Source organism: Microtus pennsylvanicus, chromosome 4, assembly GCF_037038515.1.
Source record: "Microtus pennsylvanicus isolate mMicPen1 chromosome 4, mMicPen1.hap1, whole genome shotgun sequence".
NCBI lineage: Eukaryota > Metazoa > Chordata > Mammalia > Rodentia > Cricetidae > Microtus > Microtus pennsylvanicus.
The window spans coordinates 78,996,338-79,020,347 of NC_134582.1; the positions used below are offsets into that span (position 1 = coordinate 78,996,338).

The 24,010-nt window shown below is 38.7% G+C and overlaps 1 protein-coding gene across 7 annotated transcripts in view; it reads left to right on the forward strand.

Moving 5' to 3' along the window:
- Uimc1 (ubiquitin interaction motif containing 1) overlaps positions 1-24,010 on the forward strand; it is an 87,274-nt gene that overhangs the window by 53,977 nt on the left and 9,287 nt on the right. For all 7 annotated transcript variants that reach the window (XM_075969546.1, XM_075969548.1, XM_075969549.1 and 4 more), the window contains 3 exons: positions 1,300-1,403; positions 6,970-7,123; positions 22,542-22,620. In XM_075969546.1, the coding sequence (XP_075825661.1) occupies positions 1,300-1,403; positions 6,970-7,123; positions 22,542-22,620 (337 nt within the window). The remainder of the gene's footprint in view (positions 1-1,299; positions 1,404-6,969; positions 7,124-22,541; positions 22,621-24,010) is intronic.

Sequence of the window (24,010 nt, forward strand, 5' to 3'; positions counted from 1 at the left end):
ACAGAGATGACAGCTCTCTGTAGGGTTCTGATAAAAGGACACTAATCCCATCTTTTTTTATTTTTCCACTCTTATGACCTAATTACTTTCCAAAGGCCTCCCATTTCCTCTTATCATCATTAGGATTACCATTTCATCATGAAGTTTGAATGAGACATACACATTGAGTTTACAACATTTCTTTACCAGATCTGTTGTCATTTGAAATACAATTTGTTATTCTTTTGTTATATTGACAGGTGTCTAGAATTTCTAGTTAGCCAACTTCAAAAAAACATTTTTATTAATTTACCCCCAACCCCTGACCAAACTTTCCCCAAACTTTTTTTCTTCAAGACTAGTAAATATTTTAGGTTCTTTAGGTTAGTTGTTTTGTTAAAGCTATTCATCTGTTTCACTGAAAAAGCAGCCATAGATAATATGTAGCTGAATGAATATGATTGTATTCCACTGGGCCTTATTTACAAACCCAGGCAGCTGGCCAGATTGGACCCAGAAGGTATCTATAATTTTCTGTTCTTGATTTACACTATATCTCTGTGTTAGTAGTAGGTAGTACAATGCCTGGGACTTTTTATTCCATCAGTATTTATTGAACTAATAGATATTGTTTAAAGAACATATTTAAAATGGCATATCTTTGTATAGAATGCATATTCTGATTTTTTTTGCCTTACTTTCTGTTTTTCCTATTCATCCTTTTAACTTTAGCACTAATGTAGGCAATTTTTAGTTTCTGTTGAAATCAGTAGATTTTGATACTAGAACTATAGTGAAATAAGCCAAATGGATTAACTGGTAAATAGATAAGCAAACTGTGTTGTATTCATTTAATAGAGTGCTACCTACCAGAAAAAAGGGAGACACCATTTATATGTCTGATAACATGGCTGTCTCTCAGTTACATGATACTGAGTAAAAGATGACACCCATATACACTGTGATTTTTTTTCTTCCTTTTTTAAAGACAGATCTCACTATATTGCCTCAGGTTTGAACTTGAATAGCTAGGGTTACAGGTGTGTGCCACCACATTTGGCTAATTGCATTTAGGTGATACTCTAGGAAAGGCAAAATGGTATATAGTAGTTTGTACAGTTGACTCCTGAAGGGTACAGGAGGATCTTAATGGGATGCTGGAAACATTTTCTTTATTGTAGCTACATGGTATGTATTAGTCAAACCCATCAAATCACAAACTGAAAGCTAGTCCTGTTCTGTGTAAATTATGTCACAGTAAAGCTTCAAGAAACTAACTAGAATTAATGGTATTTACTTTTTTTTTTTTTTAAATTACAGAGACACAGTTAAGTTCCCCTGAGCCCCTTGACCTCAATAGAGAAGACTCTCCAGATAGCAGCGAGGTCCCCATTGAAGTAAGAAGGACAGTGAGTGATAAGCAGGTGAATTAATACTCTTCTCCATGATTTTCTTTATTAATTTTTATGCTGTCGGTCTTCTTTGTGATACAGTGTTCACCTTGGTCTGAAAGATTTTGGTGGTAGATTTTAGTTTTGGGAGGGGGCAATTAGAGAGAATTTTTTATAGTTGAAATTATCATTTCAGCACTGTTTATAAAAATATCACCTTTTTTGTTTATTTTGATTTTTGAGATAGGGTCTCTCTACATAACTCTGGCTGTTCTAGAACTCACTATGTAGACCAGGCTGGCCTCAAACTCATAGACATCCACTTGCCTCTGCTTCCTGAGTGCTGGGGTTAAAGTTGTGCACCACCACACCCGGCCACTTAACCATTTCTTTTACTGTTTCTGTTAGAGAAAGATTTAGAATGTTTACATGATTTGCTCTAGTCGATGTTACTATTAATTATAGAACTAGAACCTGAACATAGCTTTGTCTCTAAATCTATAGAGACATTTTCTATTATATACAAATAAGTAGAAGAAATAAGTGGGGTGGGGCAGGTAATCACTGTGTAGCATAAACATATTGTTCAACCTTATTTTATAAATGTTATCAGAAATACAAAGGGAAGACAAATACATGAATCTCTGTTTATATCATTTACTGTCCCTGACTACACATGCTTGACCATAGCCATACAGTTGAGATTCTTAGAGTAACCTAAGCATGGTAGGACAGCCCTTTAATCCTAGCATTAGAGACGCAAACATAGGTGTATCTCTTGAGTTTGAGGCCAGTCTGATCTACATAGTGAGTTTCAGGACAGCTAGGGCTATACAGAAACTGTGTCTCAAAAAAAAATCATAGAGTATATTTTTTATTTTGAGTGCATTTATTTGTGTATGCTCATGTTGAGACCAGAGGTTGATACCTTCCTCAGCCAAGCTCCACCTTACCTTTTTGAGATAGTCTCTCACTGAATCTGGAGTGCCCTGTTTTTTTTTTTAAAAAAATATTTATTTATTTATTATGTATACAATATTCTGTCTGTGTATATGCCTGCAGGCCAGAAGAGGGCACCAGACCGCATTACAGATGGTTGTGAGCCACCATGTGGTTGCTGGGAATTGAACTCAGGACCTTTGGAAGAGCAGGCAATGCTCTTAACCACTGAGCCATCTCTCGGAGCACACTGTTTTGACTAATCTAGCTGGTCAGCAAGCCCCTGGGTTCTTCAGATCTCTGCTTCCTGCATCTCTGTTTCCCTTCCCCATCCCCCTAGTGCAGGAGTTACAGGTGTGCACAACTGGCTTTTCTGTAATTGTTCAGTATCTAAACTCAGGTCTTTAGACTTGAGTAAAAGCACTTTACTACTGAGCCATCTCTCCAGCCCCTTTATTGTATGTATTTTTTCATTTTACATTTAACTAAGTAATTTCCTGGAATTCTGTTGCTGTAAAAAGCAGTTTGAGGATTGAATAAATTCTTATAGAAATAAAAATTTTGCTCATTCATGTTTATGGTCCTGAACACTTTAAAGAAACTTAATTTTCTCATTCCTTTTTAACTGTAAAGGGTTTTTTGGAAATAATTTTCACAGTAGATGTTAGGTTCTTTCCTAGTTTCTGCACTGCAGGTAATTGGCTAGAAACTGCTTTCATGAATCATACACAGGTTTCTTGGAACCTGGTGTGTCACAAATGACAGGTTGGGATTTCCTCATGCCAGTATAGGAAAAATTAGCCTCTGTAGCACTGAGGTTAGATTCTACTAGATAATATCAAAATGGCCATTGGGTTTTTCTTCCCAGGGAAGATACAGAACCTTCTAAATGGGAATCAGGGAACAGAGTATTGGCAATACAGTTATCCTAATATGCAGAGGAAACCCTACAAGCCTTTAGTTATCAAGGATGTTTTTTCTTTTTTAGAATTTATTTATTTATTTTATTTGCACTGGTGTTTTGCCTACATATATGTCTGTGTGAGGTTGTCAGATCTTGGAGTTATAGTCAGTTGTTAGCTGTCATGTGTGTGCTGAGAATTGAATCCCTGTCCTCTGGAAGAGCAGTCAGTGAGTGCTCTTAACCCCTGAGCCATCTCTCCAGCCCTCAAAGGTGCTTTCTTACCATGACTACAAAGGATACTGTTCTTGGGGCCAAAGAACATAAGCCCCATTTGGAAATTATAATGTGCATTCTGCACTGCTACCTAGCAAATGAGTGCTTTTCACTGTTGCTATTTGACTATGTCTGCTTATGCTTCTAAGTAATCTTGGAGGTTTCTTGGGATCTATCTGCCTCTGCCTCTTGAGTGCTGCTATTAAAGCCATGTACCATACCTTGTTTTTTGAGAAGGTTCTTTCATAGGCCTGGAGTTTGTCAATTATAGGCTGGTTACTGAGCCTTAGATATTTGCCTATCTCTGCCTCCCCAGTGCTGAGATTGCAAACATGTGCCACCATATTCTTCTGGGTGCTGAGGATCAAACGGAGATTCTTTTAGTCATTTGAGATAGGGTTTCTCTGTGTAACCCTAGCTAAACTGGAACTTGCTCTGTAGACCAGACTAGCCTTGAACTCAGAGATCCCGTCCCCCTCTGCCTCCTGAGTGCTGGGATTAAAGGCATGCACCACACCATCTGGCTCCTCAAATTCATTTTTAAAAGATGGGTTTCTTAGAATATTAAATTAGACAGAATATAAAACATATAACTGACCTGGCACAAGTAGAAGTATGCATATAAAAACAGTTTTTCTGCTTTGAAATTTTTGTGACTGTTTAGTGATATTAGCTTGTTAATTGGGGTAACTGCTGATAGTACTGACTTATGCATATCAACCTTGTTATAACTGTAGTCTCTCTTGATTTAATTTCTTACAGTAGTCAGTTTTCTTTGAAAATGGTAGATTAACGTTTTCTCAATATTGTACTTGAGAATTTTCTTGATGTGCATTGTCATAGATATTCTGTTCTCAGGTGAAATAAGAGAAGTTGTTCCAAACCAAACAGTTTAGTAAGTTTTTATTTGAATAGAATCGTATAGAGCCTAGTGTGGTGGCACACACCTTTAACCTCAGCATTTGGGAAGAAGAGGCAGCAGATCTCTGAGTTCAAAGTAGTCTACATAGTGAGTTCTAGGACAGCCAGTGCTATGTAGGGTGATCCTGTTTCAAAAAAACACCGCTTCCCACAAAAAGTCTTTTGGTAAGAAGGATCAAAATGAACAACTTTCTAAGCTACTTATAAGCCAGGTAGGGGAGGGTGAAGAACTTGATTTATAGGGTGTGTCTTTATTTTCACTGGGCTTATTTGTTGAGGTGGCATTTTTTTTTTGAGGTTAGAAATTTAGGCTACAATTGTTTGCCAATTTTTTGACATAGTGACATGATATTGTGATTTATAAAATGTATTAGTTGGCATCCAAAGCTCTCCTGGGATGTGGTTTGATTGTATCAGACTTTTCTTTTGGGCCACCAACCAAACCCAGCTCCCAAATCATGACATAGAGACTTATTATTATGAGTGCTCAGCTTTATCTTTTGCTTATCCCATTAGCTCTTAAAATTTGTATTAACCTGTTTCTCTTCATCTGCATTTTGCCTCTGGACTTTTTTTTACCTTTCTTTCTGTGTGTCCTACTCCATATCTGACTGGTTGGTGACTGGCTGGTTGGCTACACGTCTCTCTCTCTTTCTCCTTTGTTCTCTCTTGAGCCTAGATTCCTCTTGCTACTTATTCTTTCTGCTTGCCAGCCCCACATATCTCTTCGCTGCCTAACTATTGGCCATTCAGCTTTTTATTAGACAAATCAGGTGCCTTAGGCAGGCAAAGCAACACATCTTTACATTGTTAAACAAATACAGCATCAACAAATGTAACACACTTTACATAAAGTAATAATTTACAACATAAACAAATGTAACATCTTTGCCAAGTTAAAGTAATATTCCCCAATACCTGAGAGCCAAAGATTGGACATACCTACAAGGGATTACAATTCTGTGTCTGAGTACCACTTTTGATATCTCATTGTGTAGTATTTTTTACTTATTTATTTTACACAGTGTGTGTGTGTGTGTGTGTGTGTGTGTGTATGTGTATGTAGGTCAGGAAAACAACTTGCTGGAGGTAGTTCCCTCAATCTATGTAGATTTTAGAGGTTGAACTCAAAAAAGTCATCAGAGTTGGCATCAACACCTTTTACCCATTAAGCCATCTTGCCTGTATAATATTTTAAAACAGTAGAAACAGCTCTGTAGACACCAAATCTGATGAGCTATACAGTCCTAATAAAAGCTGCTTTACTCATGTTTTTTGCCTTGTAATTCCTTCCTACTAGTTAATATTTAAACAGACCATTTTGGTGATATTGGGGAAAAAATGTCTTTTATCTCAACTGACACAGCTGTGTCACTTGAGAGGAGAAAACCTCAATTAAGAAAATGTTTCCAGAAGACCAGGCTGTAGGCAAGCCTATAGGGCATTTTCTTAATTAGTAATTGATGTGGGAGGGCCAACCCTTTCTGGGTGGTTTCAGCTCTAGGCTAGTGGTCCTGGATTCTATAGCAAAGAAGACTGAGCAAGTCATGATTGAAAGCCAGTAAGCAGCACCACTCCATGGCCTCAGCATCAGGCTTCTGCCTCCAAGTTCCTGCCCTGACTGTCTTTGATAAAGAACTGTGATGTGGGATTATATGCAATAAACCCTTTCTTTCCCAAGTTGCTGATGTAGGAGTGTCTTCTATCTGTTGCTTTCATTGGTTAATTAATAAAGAAAACTGCTTGGCCTGATAGGTGAGAACATAGGTAGGCGGGGAAGACAGAACAGAATGCTGGAAAGAAGGGAATGAGGCAGACGCCTCAGGCAGTCGCCATGATTCTCCCCAAGAGGGACATAGGCTAGAATCTTTCCCAGTAAGCCACCACCTCGTGGTGCTACACAGATTATTAGAAATGGGTTAAGCAAGATGTGAGAATTAGCCAATAAGAGGCCGAAACTAATGGGCCAGACTGTTTAAATGAATACAGTTTCCATGTAATTAATTATTCTGGGGCTAAGCTAGCCGTGTGGGAGCCGGGCGGGATGAAAAGCAGGCCTGCCCGCTGCTCGCCTTATCACTACAAGTTGCTTTTTGCTTTTGGTCATGGTGTTTCATCACAGCCAGAGAACCCCTAACTAAGACAGCCAGCCTACATGGAATATGAAGTATGGCAGACAAGAGAGACCTAACCTCAACAAAGTGGAAAGAGAGAACCAACTCCCAAACTTCTACATGCTTACTCTGTTGCATATACATACACATGTACACACACACACACACACAAATTTAAAATTGCCTGTGCAAGATAATGGCAACTATAGAAGCAAGAGAAAAGACTTAAAAGAGGCTTTAATAGAAATTAGCTATTGTCTTAACTAATAACTTCTTTAGGCGTTTAAATACTTAAGTCTTTGCTTTTTAGTCCTTGGTTTTTGAATCTGGTATAAACTGATAGGTATTTTTTCTTTGAAAGTAAATGAAATGCAGATGGGTCTTGTTCTTTGGGGGAATAGACATAAACTAACAGTTACTTACAGTTGCTGTTTGCCATGCTCTTTAGGTTGGTGATAGAGAAAATGGTGAGAAAGCAATTCCTACTCCTGCATTCTCGTCTAGTACCCGGGTGTCCTGTCCACTGTGTGACCAAGACTTTCCTCCCACAAAGATTGAACAACATGCCATGTACTGCAATGGTCTGATGGAGCAGGAAACAGGTAAAACCTCACCAGAGTGACCTTTTTGTTATTTTGAGACAGGGTTTTACCATGTAGCCTTGACTGGCCTGGAACTCATGATATAAACCACGCTGCTCTTGAACTTGAAGAGATCCTTCTGCCTCTGCCTTCTGATGCTAGGGTTAAAGATGTGTACCACCATACCCAGCTGACAGTGTAACTCTTAACTTTTTTTGCACAGTACTTTTGTAATTTTGTATAATATAGTGCAGGAGAAATAGCTCTATCTTCAAAGTTGCTGTTTCTAAATAATTAGTTTCTAGTTCATTCAGGTCCTTTGTCGTTAGTAGGTATAGTACCTTGTACCAAGTTCCTCAGGAAAAGGGAAAGGGGGAAAAAAAACCCTTTCCTCTTAATGTTCCATTTGCTCTTTACTGTGCATACTGAAAAGCTAATGCAATGCAGTAAACCTTGCTTTTCAGTTTATATATTTAAATATTGAGACTCCTAAGCAACTTGAAAAACTTAAGTTCTAGCGTAGTCCGTTTTTTATTTAAAAGAAATGTTTTGTGGTTTATATTGATAGACATTCCACTTAGAGACAACTGTTAAAACTATCCCTAATTTATATTTCTGTCCCATATATCTTTGCTGGGTTAAGCCAAAACTACTGGTAACCCCTTGAAAGAGTATACCAAAGCCATAGTTTTGATACAGTGTGAGATGTTGACCAAGATAATATTCTTGTAAATCATATCCCTTAATTTACTATCCAGAATCTGCCTTTCTGTCTGTGATTTTAAGCTTTAAGTTGATTAGTGTTAGCATAGCTAGAGCTCCATGATCCACCATTCAAATGAAATGTAAGCCTTAGGTAATTGGAAGTGTTGTGACCTTCTTAATGCCAATTGATTTTTAAAACTTAGATGTATCTAAATCTGAAATTGTATATTAGTAAAGTATTTTATAAGTTAAAATTGCCAGAAAGGACCACTTGGCTCGTCTACAATGGTTGTACATGAGTTGTACAACCCCTAAAGGCTCAGGAAGAGCTCATCCTAAAAGATGACTGGAGTAGACTAGTATTCTGCTGGATTTCTCCGCTTACCACCCATGTCATATATGTCAGAGAGCTCAAGCAGGTAAAATGGCTCCATGGGTCAAGGCACCAAACCTGATGACCTAATTCTGACTCCTGGATCCCACATGTATAGAGGCTAGAAGAGGACATTGAGTGTCCTCCTCTAATATTTTCCATCTGTTCTTTGGGGCAGGGTCTCTCTGAACATTGGGCTCACATTTTTCTCAGCTAGACTAGACTTCAGCAAGCTCCACTGATCCTCTTGTCTTCACTCTGCTCAGAGGTGGGGTTACAGGTTTGTGTGAGATGCCCAGCTTCTCTAGGATCCAAATTCTGCTTTCATGATTGTTCAGCAAACACTTTTAATCACCATGCCCTGGAACACGCTTTTAAAAAATTTTGTGGTAAGCCTTTATGTGGGTTACCAGAGAAGTTTTAAAACAGATTTCTGATACCAAGAGGTTTATGAACTCACCATGCCCTGGAACACGCTTTTAAAAAATTTTGTGGTAAGCCTTTATGTGGGTTACCAGAGAAGTTTTAAAACAGATTTCTGATACCAAGAGGTTTATGAACTTATTTGGGAAAGTAAATTTTTACTCAGGAAAGTAATTGCAGTTGTTTAGAGTACATGGCTTGTATATACCTAAGTGAATATCCCTGCAAATGAGTACAGTGCGGGAGAGAAGGGCAGTGACTTATCATGTTAGATAGGCTGGGGTTTAGCCTGCTTTGTGAAAGGTGGCTTTGTAGGAGACTTTGGAGCAGGGAATTGATGTGGGATTCCTCTCTGTATGCTATGAATACCATTGGTTAATAAAGAAGCTGCTTTGGGCCTGTTGCAGTGCAGAATAGAGAAAGGCCAGTATTCCAAGCAGGTAGAGGAGGAGACAGGGAGACACCACGTAGCTGCTGGAGGAGAAAGATGCCCACACGCTGGTACCAGTAAACCGTGAGCCTCGTGGTAAAATATAAAATAACAGAAAGGGTTAATTTAAGATGTAAAAGTTAGCTAAAATACACTTAAGCTATTGGACAAACAGTATTGCAATTAATAGTTTCTGTGTGATTAGTTTGGGTCTGGGAGACCGGGAAACGGATAAACAGCCTCCATCTACAGGGAATTCTCACTGGAGCCATCCCACAGTCTTCTCACTCCTGGTTTTTCTTGGGAACAATTTCAGGATTTAGGTAGGTTGGGGAAGTGAAAAATTATGTGAAACACTTACTAGTGTATGTGGCCTTTTCTTGATCCTTGGCTTAGTTTCCATCAACTTGCCTGTGCCCACATCTTCCTTAAAGATGGAAATTAGTGATTGTTTTTTGTTCCTCTCAACATAATTTCTAAATCTTGGATAGCAGGCTTTTCATACTGTAAAGGAAAAGTTTCCCATCTTGAAAATGGGAATAAGCCACATAATAGAGCCTGGAGACAATTTGTCTAATTCCTGGGGAGCAGAGGAAGAATGTTCTTACCTCTCAGAGTTAAGTACCAAGGTTTCTCCCTCCTTTCTGTTTCTCTCTGATGCTGATCCTAGACATGCTTGGTTTGGCTGTGTAACAGGAATAGTAATTAGCATCATTTACATAAAATGTCTACCATTTATGCCTAGTTACCGTGCAGTATAATAACAGTTATGCATGTCATTAAAGATCTGTCTGATTAACTTTGCTGTAAGTTTTATTTGATTACAATACATTGTGGTTAAACTGACTTGTGTGCTCAGTTTATTTTAGTGATATCGCTATCTGATCAGAACTATAAAATAGTAAAATGTTCTTTAAAAGGATTGTTTGCAGGAGATAAGACTCACTATGTTGATCCAGACTAGAACAAAAGCAAGCTGCCTTTATATTTATTTTCTGGAAAATACATTGAAGATCATTTTTATGTAAACACTTAGGAAAAATAAAGCTCCCTACTTATTTATTATAATTTTTATTTATAATTATTTAACAATAATGTATATCTGATACATGAAATTAATATAAAAAGTCACTACTCTCATGGAGTGTACACTCCAGTGATGGAAGATAAACCAGAAAAAGAGTAAGGAAGCAATACGTCAAGTGGTAATAAATTCTTAAAATCTATTTTGTGTGGATGTGCATATGCACATGTGTGTGCATATGTATGGAGGCCATAGGTCATCCTCAAGTATTATTCCTTGGGAGCCATCTACTTTGTTTTTTTGAGACAGGGTCTCTCTCTGGGGCTTGATGGTTAAGGCTAGACTGGCTAGCCAGTAAGCTCCAGGAGTCTGCCTGTCTCCACCTTCCTCGTGCTAGGATTATAAGCATATACCATCATGCTCAACTTTTTTATGTGGGTTCTAGGGATTAGACTCATGTTCTTATACTTGTGTGGCATTTAACTGCCTAAACTGTCTCTCTAGACTGGTGATAAATATTTTAGGAGAAAAAAAGTACAAAGCACAAGAAGGGAATAGAGAGTACTGATGTAACAATTTAAAACAGTTGTCAGGAAGTCCCATTTAAGATGGTGGCATTTAGGGCTGGAGAGGTAGCTCAGCAGTTAGGAACATCTGCTATTCTTTCAGAGGTGTAGTGATACTTTGTGGTTTTAACAAACAAAGCTTGCCTGAAGACCAGGGTACAGAGCTAAACCACTAGAGACCAGGGAGTGGTGGCACACACCTTTAATCCCAGGACTCGGGAAACGCAGCAGAGGGATCTTTGAGTTCAAGGCTACCCTGGGCTACACAGGATTAAATCTGTCTAAAAGAGAAACAGATCTCACACAAAGTACTTGGGATTCCACACCTTTAATCCCAGCACTAGGGAGGTGGAGAGAGGAATATAAGGTGGGAGGAGCTCAGTGTAATCTGAGGCAGTCAGTTTGAAGATGCAGTCTGAGGACAGGATCTCCCCTTCCATCTGAGCATTGATAGAGGTGAGAACTGTTGGAACCTACAAGACTAGACAGTAAATGCACAGCTGATAGATTCATAAAGGCAGACCCACAAGTGTACAACTTATGCGACAACCTGTTTTCCAGAGCTGCAAAAATACTTGTCATTTGGAAAAGTTACTGTCATATCTGTAAAAACCTTGTGAAGCTATGATTCTTCCCTTCAAAATGGGGTTCATTCCCAAAACACCTCAGCAGTGTGACTCTTGCACAGGCAACAGAATGACCTTTCTCTATTCCCCCACACCACGAGACCTTAGACTGATAACACCCACTCTTTGTTCTAACAGTCAGATTTACATAGAGTCAATCCCACAAAATTACCTGCTAACAGACAACATGAAAATTTCTATAGAAAACAGGCACTGAGCAGGAAGGCAGCATGCCCCTCCTTTGCTAACAAACAAATATGGGCATCCCCAAAACTGGTTGTCACCAAAGAGATTAGATGAGGAGAATGGGTGAATCCAAGATGCAGGAATGTTGGGTAACTTTATCAGACAGTTTGAAATGTCAGGTACTTCCCCTTGCTAGCTCTTTCCTGGGCCAGGCCACCTGTTCTGGAGTATTGCTTGTCAGATTCTACTTGCCCCCTTTGTGATTTTGGTGTGCATATTATCATTGTCCTTGCCTATGGAATTTTCCAACTGTGTCTGTAAAAACTAGAAACCTCAAGGAGATCACATCACCCCTTATTTTCCCCTTACTCTTCTCCTTGCTACTTCTTCTACTTCTTCCCTTTACTCTCCTTCTTTTCCTTATTCTTCCCTTTACTCTTCCTCTCCTCTGTGCCCTCTCACTTCACTTTCTCCCTTGCATGAAAAATAAAGAAGATGCAGAGGTAATGTACTTGAGTTAATTTTTTTTTGCCCTCAGATCGTCACTTGTCATAGACACCCAATTCTGAGCCCTGAGTGGGTACTGAGGCTGGTACTCAAGGCCCTCGATAGAGAACTCTCTGGTGGCTGGCTGCATTGCTTCTCTAATCTCTCAGCTTTTACCCTCTAATATCTGACTCTGAGTTTTTATTACTAAGATCAATTAGAATTCATGGTACACAGAGGACTTGTGTTTAATCCCCAGTGCCCACATGGTGGCTTATAACCATCTAACTCCAGTTTTAGACAGTGTGTCTTAACACTGTCTTCTGATCTCTGAAGTCACATGCATACATTCAGGCAATAATTCTTTCACGTAAAATAAAGAAAAATATAAAAAAGAAGGTGGCATTTGATTAGAGACCTAAAAGAAGTGAGGGAGTTTTAAAGTGAGAAAGTGTGTTAGTCAGAGATCTCTGGAGTAATAGCAGAAGGTATAGAGTGAATCTATATATAAAGGGGATTTTGTGGAATGCCTTATAGGCTGAAGTTCATCTAATTCAACAATGGCTGGCTGTGAATGGAAGTCCAAGATCCATTACTTGCTCAGACAACAAAACTGACTCAGCTGGTCTTCAGTATATACTGGAATCCCAAAGAAGTAGGCTCTTATTTCAGTGCGTGAATGGATGTGCTAGCAAGGCAAGGACAAGCAGGCAAAGAGCAAAAACTTCCTTCTTTTATGTCCTTATTGTAAAATGTGCTTGAAACTGGGTGAGGTTAACATAAGACAATTAAAGGGAATTAGAAACTCTGAACCTCTGAAGATACACCTGAAACCTGTTAGTCCTGGACTATGAAGCCTGTTGAAGAGGTACACCTGTCTGTATTTTAGAAGGAAACTTCATAAATGCCATGGATGAAGTAATAAGTTAACAGTACCTTAAATTATCAAATGCCACTAGACAGATCCGGGAGGGATAAATCAACAAAAACGAGACAGCTTTTTAGCTATACAGGTAATCCCAAATCCTCTCCATAGTCCTTGGAGAACAGTAGTCTTAGAAGCAGTACTTGCCATTAGCTGCTGAGTACAAAAGGCCTAGAGATTTTTCCTGTGGGGGGGAAAGACTTGAGCCAAGAATGAATGTTTAAACAGAGGGTGGCAATTTTAAGGATCACTCAGGTTGCTGTAGGACAGTAGATTATTAGAATGGGGGACAAGGGTACAGTGGGGTAACAGAGTTAACATTTTGTTTTGGGCAGAATGATAGAGTAAACGTAATGTTTGCCAGTTGACTAATATTTACCTCTTTTAGAATCAGGTTCCTCATTTATAAAATTAGTCCAACAGTAGGGTCATGAGAATCTGAGACACTTTTTAATGTCATTGGGTAGATATATAAAGCATTATGCCTAGATATTTAATAAATGCTAGCTGCAATTATAAATTACTTCTTCATGTCTAGTATTATTTCTAGGGCCTGTGTTTGTAATAATTAGATAAGCTGTCAGTTGGGTATAAGTAAGGGGAAGATGGTCATCAAGGCCAAGAGTCAAAGTGGTAAGAATAAGTTAAATTAGAAGTAGTGGTACACACCTTTAATCCCAGCACTCAGTAGATGGAGGCAGGTAGATCTCTGAGTTCAAGGCCAGTCTGGTCTACGTAGAGAGTTCCAGGATATCCAGAGCTACATAGACCCTCATAAAACAAAACAAACAAATAATAATAAGTTAATAAGAAATACATAATAGCAGCATTTAGGAAGCTCTAGGCATTAACTATATTTACTTTTTGCCTAGGTAGAGGGTTATAGCATAGAGTCATGATACTGCTTAGAGTTTTTTTCTTTTCCTGGATATCGCCAGAAAAATAATGATGAATAGATAGAGGGATACAATGAAGGAAGTGGAGATCTTTTTTATGATATGCCTTGGTGATAATGGACTGAGGCTTAGAACAGGCTTGACTTAGGTAATGTTAGCATAAATCGGTAAGGCCTTAGTATCTCTAAGTAGGATTCACTTCTCAAGTTAGACAAAGTTGGACCTTTTCTGTTTTAGATACCTGTTAGTTACTGATCCGAATGTAATTTGTAAAGCTCTCCAATCTTTTTGTATTAGTGTGGTGTTTGTAGTACCCAGAATGATTAGATTAGCTATATTGCTATTAGACTTGTTCTAAAGGGTTAACAGTTTCACTTTATGGGATAGATTTACTAGAAAAAAAGTGTGGATTTAGGAGACAGGGTGATGTGGGGAGATACACAAATAAGAAATAGGCTCTGATCTCATGGAAATCATGCTAAGAAGTGCACATAAATAGCTGTAATACAATGCTAAAAATACTCACAGAGCCTTACAAAGAAAATTCTGTGTTGTTTCAGAGGAAAATGTGATTGAAGACTTAGAAGAAAAGAGCACTAATGTAAGAACATAGATCACTTAAATACAAACACGTAAAACTTGTGCAGAAAAGAGCAACAATTAAATATGGCAGTGTGGGCATTGTGGAAGGCAATAGGAGAATGACACATGTAACTTAAGCTAATGGGAGTTTGTCGTGGGAGGTTTTTTTCAGCTTTGAAAGTTATTTGTATATTTATTTCTGTTTTCTATATTGTGCTTTCTAGGTGCAAGTGTTATGATACATCTTAGCCGAGTTTGTAGGCAGAAGCAGGAAGACTGCAGGTTTGAAGCCTGGCTGGCCTTGAACCTGTGGCAGTCTTCCTGCCTCAGCTTTCTGAGTGCTAGGATTATAGGCTTGTGCCACTATATAGTTTAAAGTTGGTGTTTAGTATGGAATGATTGGCCAGGTGTATACCTGTAATACTGGTACTGGGAAGGTAGAAGCAGGAGGAACAATAGTTCAGAGTCATCCTTGACTACATAGAGAGATTGAAGATGGGCTACAAGAGACCCTACTTCAAATGTGTGTGTGTGTGTGTGTATTTGTATGTATGTATGTGTGTATACACACACTCACACACAAAGTACATAGTTGTCTGACTGCAGCATATCCACTTAGGATCTCAAGCATCTTTGTTCTTCTCATCTTGTTTTGAATGTTGACTTTTGTAGTTATTCCTATTCATTGTGTTTTGATATTGAAGAGTCAGTGCTGTGTGCCTTTTCTAGGAGAGATGTAAGCAAGCATCTTTTTACCCCAGCTAGGATACCAACAGCAGACCAAAGAAATGATCCCACTCAAGTCTAGTTTGGTGAGCCAGTGAGTTTGAGAGTTACTAAATATGGGCATGAGTGACTCTCAGGCAGTTGTATCATGGAACATTTCACAGGAAAATGGATGACCACTCATAAAACCCTCATCCCTGGAGCTCCCTACTCAACTTGTTGGCTGTTTTACCTTGTTTACTATTTACCTAACCTCTGAGAGGGCCTTATAAGTCCTGTACATTTTTGAGCATCCTGTGCCTCTCAGCTTCGTGAGCTTCCCTCCTCCCTCCAAGTGAGAATCACAACATAGCATCCAGGTCTCAGAACTTCTTTTATCAATTTTCTTTGTCCAGATGTGCTTATTCCATCCCTTCTTTAAAAATAAAATAGCTCTTTTAGTACCTGAGTTAATACTCAAAAGTATTATGTACAAAAGGAGTATCTGCAGGTAAAACTGTTTTACTTTAGGATCTAGTCACACTTTTTATGATGTTGAGGCTCTATAAATAAGTATCCCATTCCAAAATAGTGTTCACCATGGTTTAAAAATTTTTTTTATGTTACATTTATTTACTAGGGAGAGAAAGGGCCACTAACAACCTCAGTGCAAGTGTGAGGAGAGAAAACAGCCTGGTTCCTTTTTCCCATGTGAGTGTGCAGGATTTAGTACCCACTGATAACGTTATTTAAATTGTTTATCACTGTGGTAATGATGGTTTTTGTGATCCTGCCACTTCTGCATTGATTAGCTGCCATTCTTCTGTAAAGACTTTCCTATCCCCCTTTACTATTTCTTTTTAATATTGCATGGGCTTATGGATTTATTTTTTGATTTAATATTTCATTTTTAAATGTGTACTAGTTTGATATGTTCCCTTTTCTTCCTCTCCTTCCTCCCTCCCCCCTCCCTCCCTTCCTCTCCCTTCTTTTTTTTCTTCCTCCCCTCCCTCCCTCCCTCCCTCCCTCCCTCCCTCCCTCCCTCCCTCCCTCCCTCCCTCCCTTCCTTCCTTTCTTCCTTTTTTGTTGTTTTGTTTTTTGGAGACAGGGTTTCTCTGTATAACAGCTCTAGTTATTCTGGTACTCCCTTTGTAGACCAGACTGGCCTTGAACTCACAGAGATCTGCCTCTGCCTCCCGAGTGCTGGGCTATAACAAATTCTTATAAAACACATCTCCCAATTTCAGTAATTATCAACATAAGACCAATCTATTTTTATATGTGCTCTGATTTTTCACCCCCTTCTCCACTAAAGCATTTTGAAGTAGTTTTCCAGCATAGTTTTTCATCTACAGCTATTTCAGTGCTCAGTGATAGAGTATTAATAAAAGTACAGCCCCAGACACAGCATGGTAGTACATGCTTCTAAACCAGCACTTGAGATGCAGAAGCAGGCAGAAATGCAGCCTGGTCTATATAGAGAGTTCCAGGCCAGCCAGGGTAACATTAAAAACTTATCTCAAAAAAGAAAGAAAGAAAAAAAGAGGGAAAAGAAAAAGAGCTACATTTGTAATTTGCTGTTTGATATCATTATTGTCATAACAGTCATCCAGGACCTAGAGGTTATACATTAGATTTGGTTGATAACTTTTAAAGTATCTTTTGAATTCTCACTAACCCTCCCCCTTTTCCATTCTACTTCATTTGTTAAGTTAATTATGTTTTAGAACTTCCACCCTGGAATCAGAAGTTCAAGGTTTGTCTCAAACTTAGTGAGCTTGAGACCAACCTGGGATGCTTGAGACCCTGATTCCAAACAAAACAAGGAGAAAAAAAAAAGCCACATTTTTTTTCTTCCTGTATTTTGCTGTTTGCACTTTAGCATGTTTCTCTGTTCTAGGGTATAGTTTCTAGAAACTACTAATTGGATTTGAGGCTTGGTCAGATTTACCTCAGATGTTTTTTTTTCAAGTGTGTTTCATAGATGATATTGTAAATTTGATATCAAATTAAACTTGAGGCATATACTATTTGGTTGTCTTTTTAATTTTAAGATTAGCTGGTGCTAGGTGATGGTAGCCCATGCTTTTAATCCCAGCACTCAGGAGGCAGAGACAGGTGGATCTCTGTGAATTTGAGGTAGTTCCAGGACAGCTAGTGCTGTTATACAGAGAAACTCTGTCTTGAAAGCCTAATTAATTTAAAAATAGTATAATGGGAAAAACTTTCCCAAATCCTGGCTTACCACTCTAATTTAATATTTTGGCGTATTTTCTTATGTTATTTCTTTGGTATTCTTGCATTATTGAATCCTGTTTTTGAACATTGGCTTGTTTAGGTTTCATTGTTATACATAGTGCTTTTAGAAACTATCTTGGTCCATACAGTCTGGTAAGTTAAGATTGTATCAAAGTGGATTCCGAAACTATAATTCACCAGTCAGAAAATATGTATTACTTTGAAGTTCTAGTCAGGAATGGTGATCTAAGAATGTAACCTCAACTACTCAGAAGGCTGAGGAGGGATCAAGATCACAAGTTCAAGACCTGCGTGGACCCCAGAGTTAAGTTCAAGGTCAGCTTGCCTGAGCAACTTAATGAGAGCTTGTCTTGAAATTGAAAGAAATGAAGGTCTAGGAGTGCTGTTAGTGGAGGAGCACTTGCCTAACATATATAAACCCTGATTTCAGTTTCTGCTATTGTAAAAACAAATAAGTTATTTTAAGTTTTACATATAGCGTGTGGTGATTTGAATAGGCATGACCTCCATAGACTCCTGTGTTTGAATGCTTGACCCGTAGAAGTGGCACTATTAGGTGTGGCCTTGTTGGAGGAAATGTATCACTGTGGGAGTGGGTTTTGAAACTACATCCAGCACACAATTCACTTTTTGTTGCTTACCTCTTCAATATCATGTCTGCCTGCATGCTGCCATGTTTCTCTCCATGGCAATAATGGACTAAACCTGAAACTGTAAGCCAGCCCCAGTTAAATGTTTTCCTTTATAAGAGTTGTGTCATGGTGTCTCTTCACAGCAGTAGAGACCCTGACTAAAACATAGTGTCAGTAAGATGGCTCTGTGGGTAAATGTGCTGCTGTGAAGCCTAAGGATCTAAGTTTAATCCCCAGGATCCACATGGTAGAAAAGAACCACCTCCCACAAAGCACCTTTGATTTTTACATGCATGCCACCACACAAATGTACCCACATGTATTTGCCTGTGCTATGCATACATACACAAATAAAGGGATAAATATAATAAAAAAGACAGATAATAAAACTCTATGGCAAGTTGCTTAAACAAAAATTTAAGCTGTCAAAGAAATGATTGAGGGCTGGGCATGGGGATCCATGCCTTTAGTCCTAACAGTTGGAGGCAGAGGCAGGCAGATCTCAGCCTGGTCTATATAGTAAGTTACAATACATCAGAGTGAGACCCTGTCTCAAAACAAAACAAAACCCAAAAGACAACAACCCCTCCCCCACAACAACAACAAAACCGACTGAATTGTAACTGTACAGAGACTAGTAGGAATTAGATCAGTTACTTTTTCTGCAGCCTCTAGATTGTTCACTACATGATTGAGGGTTTTACTTATTTATTTTTTTAATTTATTTATTTATTAAAGATTTCTGTCTCTTCCCCCCCACCGCCTCCCATTTCCCTCCCCCTCCCCCAATTAGGTCCCCCCCCCCATCAGCCCGAAGAGCAATCAGGGTTCCCTGCTCTGTGGGAAGTCCAAGGAACCCCCACCTCCATCCAGGTCTAGTAAGTTGAGCATCCAAACTGCCTAGGCTCCCACAAAGCCAGTACGTGCAGTAGGATCAGAAACCCATTGCCATTGTTCTTGAGTTCTCAGTAGTCCTCATTGTCCACTATATTCAGAGAGTCCGGTTTTATCCCAGGCTTTTTCAGCCCCAGGCCAGCTGGCCTTGGTGAGTTCCCAATAGAACATCCCCATTGCCTCAGTGTGTGGGTGCACCCCTTGCGGTCCTGAGTTCCTTGCTCGTGCTCTCTCTCCTTCTGCTCCTGATTTGGACCTTGAGATTCATGTCCGGTGCTCCAATGTGGGTCTCTGTCTCTGTCTCCTTTCATCGCCTGATGAAGGTTAATATTCAGGAGGATGCCTATATGTTTTTCTTTGGATTCACCTTCTTATTTAGCTTCTCTAGGGTAGCGAATTATAAGCTCAATGTCCTTTATTTATGGCTAGAAACCAAATATGAGTGAGTACATCCCATGTTCCTCTTTTTGGGTCTGGCTTACCTCACTCAGGATAGTGTTTTCTATTTCCATCCATTTAAGTCCTTGTTTTTTACTGCTGAGTAATACTCTAATATGTATATATTCCATACTTTCTTCATCCATTCTTCCATTGAAGGGCATCTAGGTTGTTTCCAGGTTCTGGCTATTACAAACAATGCTGCTATGAACATAGTTGAGCATATACTTTTGTTGTATGATAAGGCCTCTCTTGGGTATATTCCCAAGAGTGGTATTGCTGGGTCCAGGGGTAGGTTGATCCCGAATTTCCTGAGAAACCGCCACACTGCTTTCCAGAGTGGTTGCACAAGTTTGCATTCCCACCAGCAATGGATGAGTGTACCCCTTTCTCCACAACCTCTCCAGCAAAGGCTATCATTGGTGTTTTTGATTTTAGCCATTCTGACAGGTGTAAGATGGTATCTTAAAGTTGTCTTGATTTGCATTTCCCTGATCACTAAGGAAGTTGAGCATGACCTTAAGTGTCTTTTGGCCATTTGAACTTCTTCTGTTGAGAATTCTCTGTTCAGCTCAGTGCCCCATTTTATAATTGGGTTGATTAGCCTTTTACGGTCTAGTTTCTTGAGATCTTTATATATTTTGGAGATCAGACCTTTGTCATTTGCGGGCTTGGTGAAGATCTTCTCCCAGTCAGTGGGTTGCCTTTGTGTCTTAGCGACAGTGTCCTTTGCTTTACAGAAGCTTCTGATTGAGGGTTTTAAAAACATCTAATAGTGCTGGACTTTCATATTGAAATAGATGGAATGTGTGTTATCAAGGTACAAACTTTTTTAGGGTGGTATTATTGATAAGACTGTTTTTATATGAATATTTTTGACTTTATGAGGAAAGATATTGAGCAAACTAGGCACAGGGTTAACTAACAGCACTGTATGTTAAGGTCAGGAGTTGAACATTCAAATGTAGCTTTTAAGAAGGAAACTAGGAATGTCACAATGGTAGAGTTTTGCCTTGTATTCATAAGGCTCTAAGTTCAATCCCAGGACCACTGTGAAACAAACAATAGGCACGCTCGTTTTTAATTTTTCTAAATTTATTTTTATTTTATGTGTATGTATGTCCATGTCAGGATGTCAGAAGCCCTGGAAACTGGAAGTTACAGACAGCTGTGAGCTGCCATGTGGGTGCTGGGAATTGAATTAAGAGCCAGTGCTCTTAATTGCTGAGCCATCTCTCCAACCCCAAGCATGCTCATTTCTAAACTTGAAATTACTACAGCCTGAGCAGAGAACAGGGGTCTTTAGCATTGCAATCCTGGCTTTGGAGTCTGTCCGATTTAAATAATGTTCCAGGGGAGTAATTTACAAGTTTGAGACCTCTAAGCTTTTAAAATGTGCTCATTGTTAAATGGACCCAATGTATCTGGGGTGTTTTGGGTGGCGGGGGGAAGGGGAAGCATGAAAGGATTTACATTTAGGAACTATTAGCATGAATGTTTTGAGTTATAACTTATCAATAAAATAAAATTATTGAGGCTTGCACCTGGGAGAACAAGAGTTTATTTTTTAAGATTTTAAGAAAATCTTTTGATGAGAAAAATTCTTTTTCTTTTTTTTTTAATCCTTTTTTTCTAAAGCTCAAGGTGAGAGAAGGCAGCCTTGATACAAATCTCTGGTTAAATTAGTTGCATGATTAATCAGCTTAGAGACCCCTCTGAGTAAATCAGAAGACCTTTATAGGGGCTGGAGAGATGGCTCAGAGATTAAGAGCACTGCCTGCTCTTCCAAAGGTCCTGAGTTCAATTCCCAGCAACCACATGGCGACTCACAACCATCTGTAATGGGGTCTGGTGCCTTCTTCTGGCCTGCAGGCATACACACAGACAAAACATTGTATACATAATAAATAAATATTTTTTTTAAAAAAAGAAGACCTTTATATATGTTTTACCATGTTATATGTACTTTGGGACTTAATATATGAGTAGTATGTGTGCATGGTTTGAATGGAGTCAGGGAGAGAATGAGCATCCTAGCACACGTGGTGATCAGAGGGCAGCTAGTGGAAGTCAGGTCTCTCTTCCACATTGTGGATCCTTTGATAGATTCTGGGACTCCAGCTCAGGTATTAGGGTTTCTCTGTAGCCCTGGCTGTCCTGGAACTTGCTCTATAGATCAGACTGGCCTCGAACTCACAGAGATACACCTGCCTCTATTTCCCAAAACACCTGACCATATTTTGTTTTTTTTTTTCATGGGTGCTAGGGATCAAATTCAGGTTTGTATAACAAGTACTTAACTGGAACCTAATTGGTATTATGTAATACCTGGTATAACCTAGGTATTATACAAGCTGCAGATTCAAATAATAGGCTACATTATTTCATGAACTAATAAAAGTTTTCTAAAGTCTCTGTATAATGTGTTAAGTGTAAGGAAGGCTTGCTTTGAAGATAAATGTTTGGTTTTTGTTATGGCAAAGACTAGAAAACATTTGATTAAATAACCTGCAAGGTCATTAAGATGGACTATGATTTTATAAGCAGGTATCTTTTGATGCGAGACAAATATTTATTTATTTATTTATTTATTTATTTATTTATTTATTAATTATACAATATTCTGTCTGTGTGTATGCCTGCTGGCCAGAAGAGGGCACCAGACCTTATTACAGATAGTTGTGAGCCACCATGTGGTTGCTGGGAACTGAACTCAGGACCTTTGGAAGAGCAGGCAATGCTCTTAACCTCTGAGCCATCTCTCCAGCCCCGAGACAAATATTTATATCGCCTGGCTCAACCCATTAATACCCAGTAGAAGTCAGAAGTGGTCCTAATGTAGTGGAAAAGACCAGCTGTGCTTACTGATCTAATCTTCCTCACTTATAAAATGGAACACAGAAGGATTTGTAAAGAATTGGGGCTTATGTTAGTTGGTCTTCATCTGTAGCTATCATTACTGTAATCATAGAGTACTTTACTGGAATATGTTTCATGTCAGAATTATGGTGAGGGAATGTATATGTCCTTTCCTTGATTGCTGCAAGTACAGGTAGCGCACAGAAACCTTCTTTGGAGTGAACTAGATTTTTAGATCTCATGGTTTGGCAAACAGGAAATGTCTTGTGATTGGCAGTTTTGATCACAAGTGTTAATTGGGTTTTCCAGTCAGGGGACTTCTTCCCCACAGAACAGTTTTAAACTGTTTCTTCTTAGGAATGTTGTCTTTTCTTTTATACCCTAAACCTACTGCCTGCTAACTTTTCTTTTTCTTTTTTTAATGGGAAAGTGTTGACTCGGAAACAGAGAGAGGCCAGGAACAAAAGTGACAGTAAGACATCTACCCGGACTTCCCTGGACATCAACAAGTAAGTAGCCACAATGCTTTCATTGAATTCTTGTCTAACACATTATTATTTGGACTGAGTGAAGAGACTGGTTCTTGTCACCATGTATTTCTTTGGTTTCCTATTCTTCCTTTTTCAGTTGAAAGCCTGAATTTCCTTTTCTTACTAGTTTATTTCAGTGCATGTTTCCCAACTTTAATGGTTCTGTTTCTGCATTGCTCTTAGGTTTCTGTATTCTTTGAATTTATATATTGATGTTTGGTGCTTTGGGGAAACAGTGAGCATTTTGCAATGTTGTATAGAAGTTGAGTTGCAGGAGGTTGAGCAATATAGAAGACTTCCCCAAAAAGAAAAAGAAAAAGAAAAAAAAACTTCCTTGGGATGTGGGTTGTAGTTTGACTAAGAGAGCACATTCTGAGGAAGGGGTCAGGTATAGATACTGCCTTCTAAAAGCAAAATTATCATTTCTTTGTGCTAAAAACATTAAAAACCCTTAGGACTCCCTATTACTATCTAGCTGTAACTTAGTACTAACAAACAACTTTTTCCTATTTTTCTTCTCTGTGATCTTGCTTTAATATAGACGTCTTGGGCTGTATTCCTCATATTGCTTCAGTTTGTTTTAAAATCTCTGTGTTCTTTGATAAGCTGTTAAGGTGCCCACACTTATTTTCGTTTTTGTTTATGTTCAGCATCTAATAAGATATGAGATAGCACTCAAAGTATTAGTTGTTTAATGAGCACCTGCTATCATATGCCAGTCATCATTGTAGATACTTCATTTACTATATAATAAATAATGGAGTGGCATAATTGTTTTCTCCTCCTACCCCGTCCAGTACTGGGAATTGAATCCAGGATCTTGTATGTGCTAAGCAATTAGTCACCCACTGAACTATGCCATCAGCCCCTTTTCATTTCCTTCCTTCCTTTTTTCCTTCCTTCCTTCCTTCTTTCCTTCTTTCCTTCTTTCCTTCCTTCCTTCCTTTTTCTTTCTCTCTTTTTTTTTCAAGTAAAGGTAAATTATAGGTAACTAACTCATGTGGCCAACAGAACAGTAACAAAGTCAAAAGTCTGCCTGACTTTAAATGTTTGGGTCTTTCTGTAGTGCTGCTGTCTCTCATATATTAGGTTAGTTCAAAGGAGTTGTTGTTTCAGACCATAAATTCTAAATCATGACTAGGTTTAACTATACTTTATTAATCAAAATAGGAACCATTACAGTCAGTTCATTTTTTACCAATGAGAAATGTTTTATTCCTGTAGTATAAAAATTCATGCTTCAGTATATGAAGAACTCTTAGAAAGTATCTTTCTTCTCCCCACCACCTTCCCAATACATTTAATGCGTTGTTTGTGGAGGTCAGTGGACAACTTGTAGGAGTTGATTCCCTCTTCTACTATATGGGTT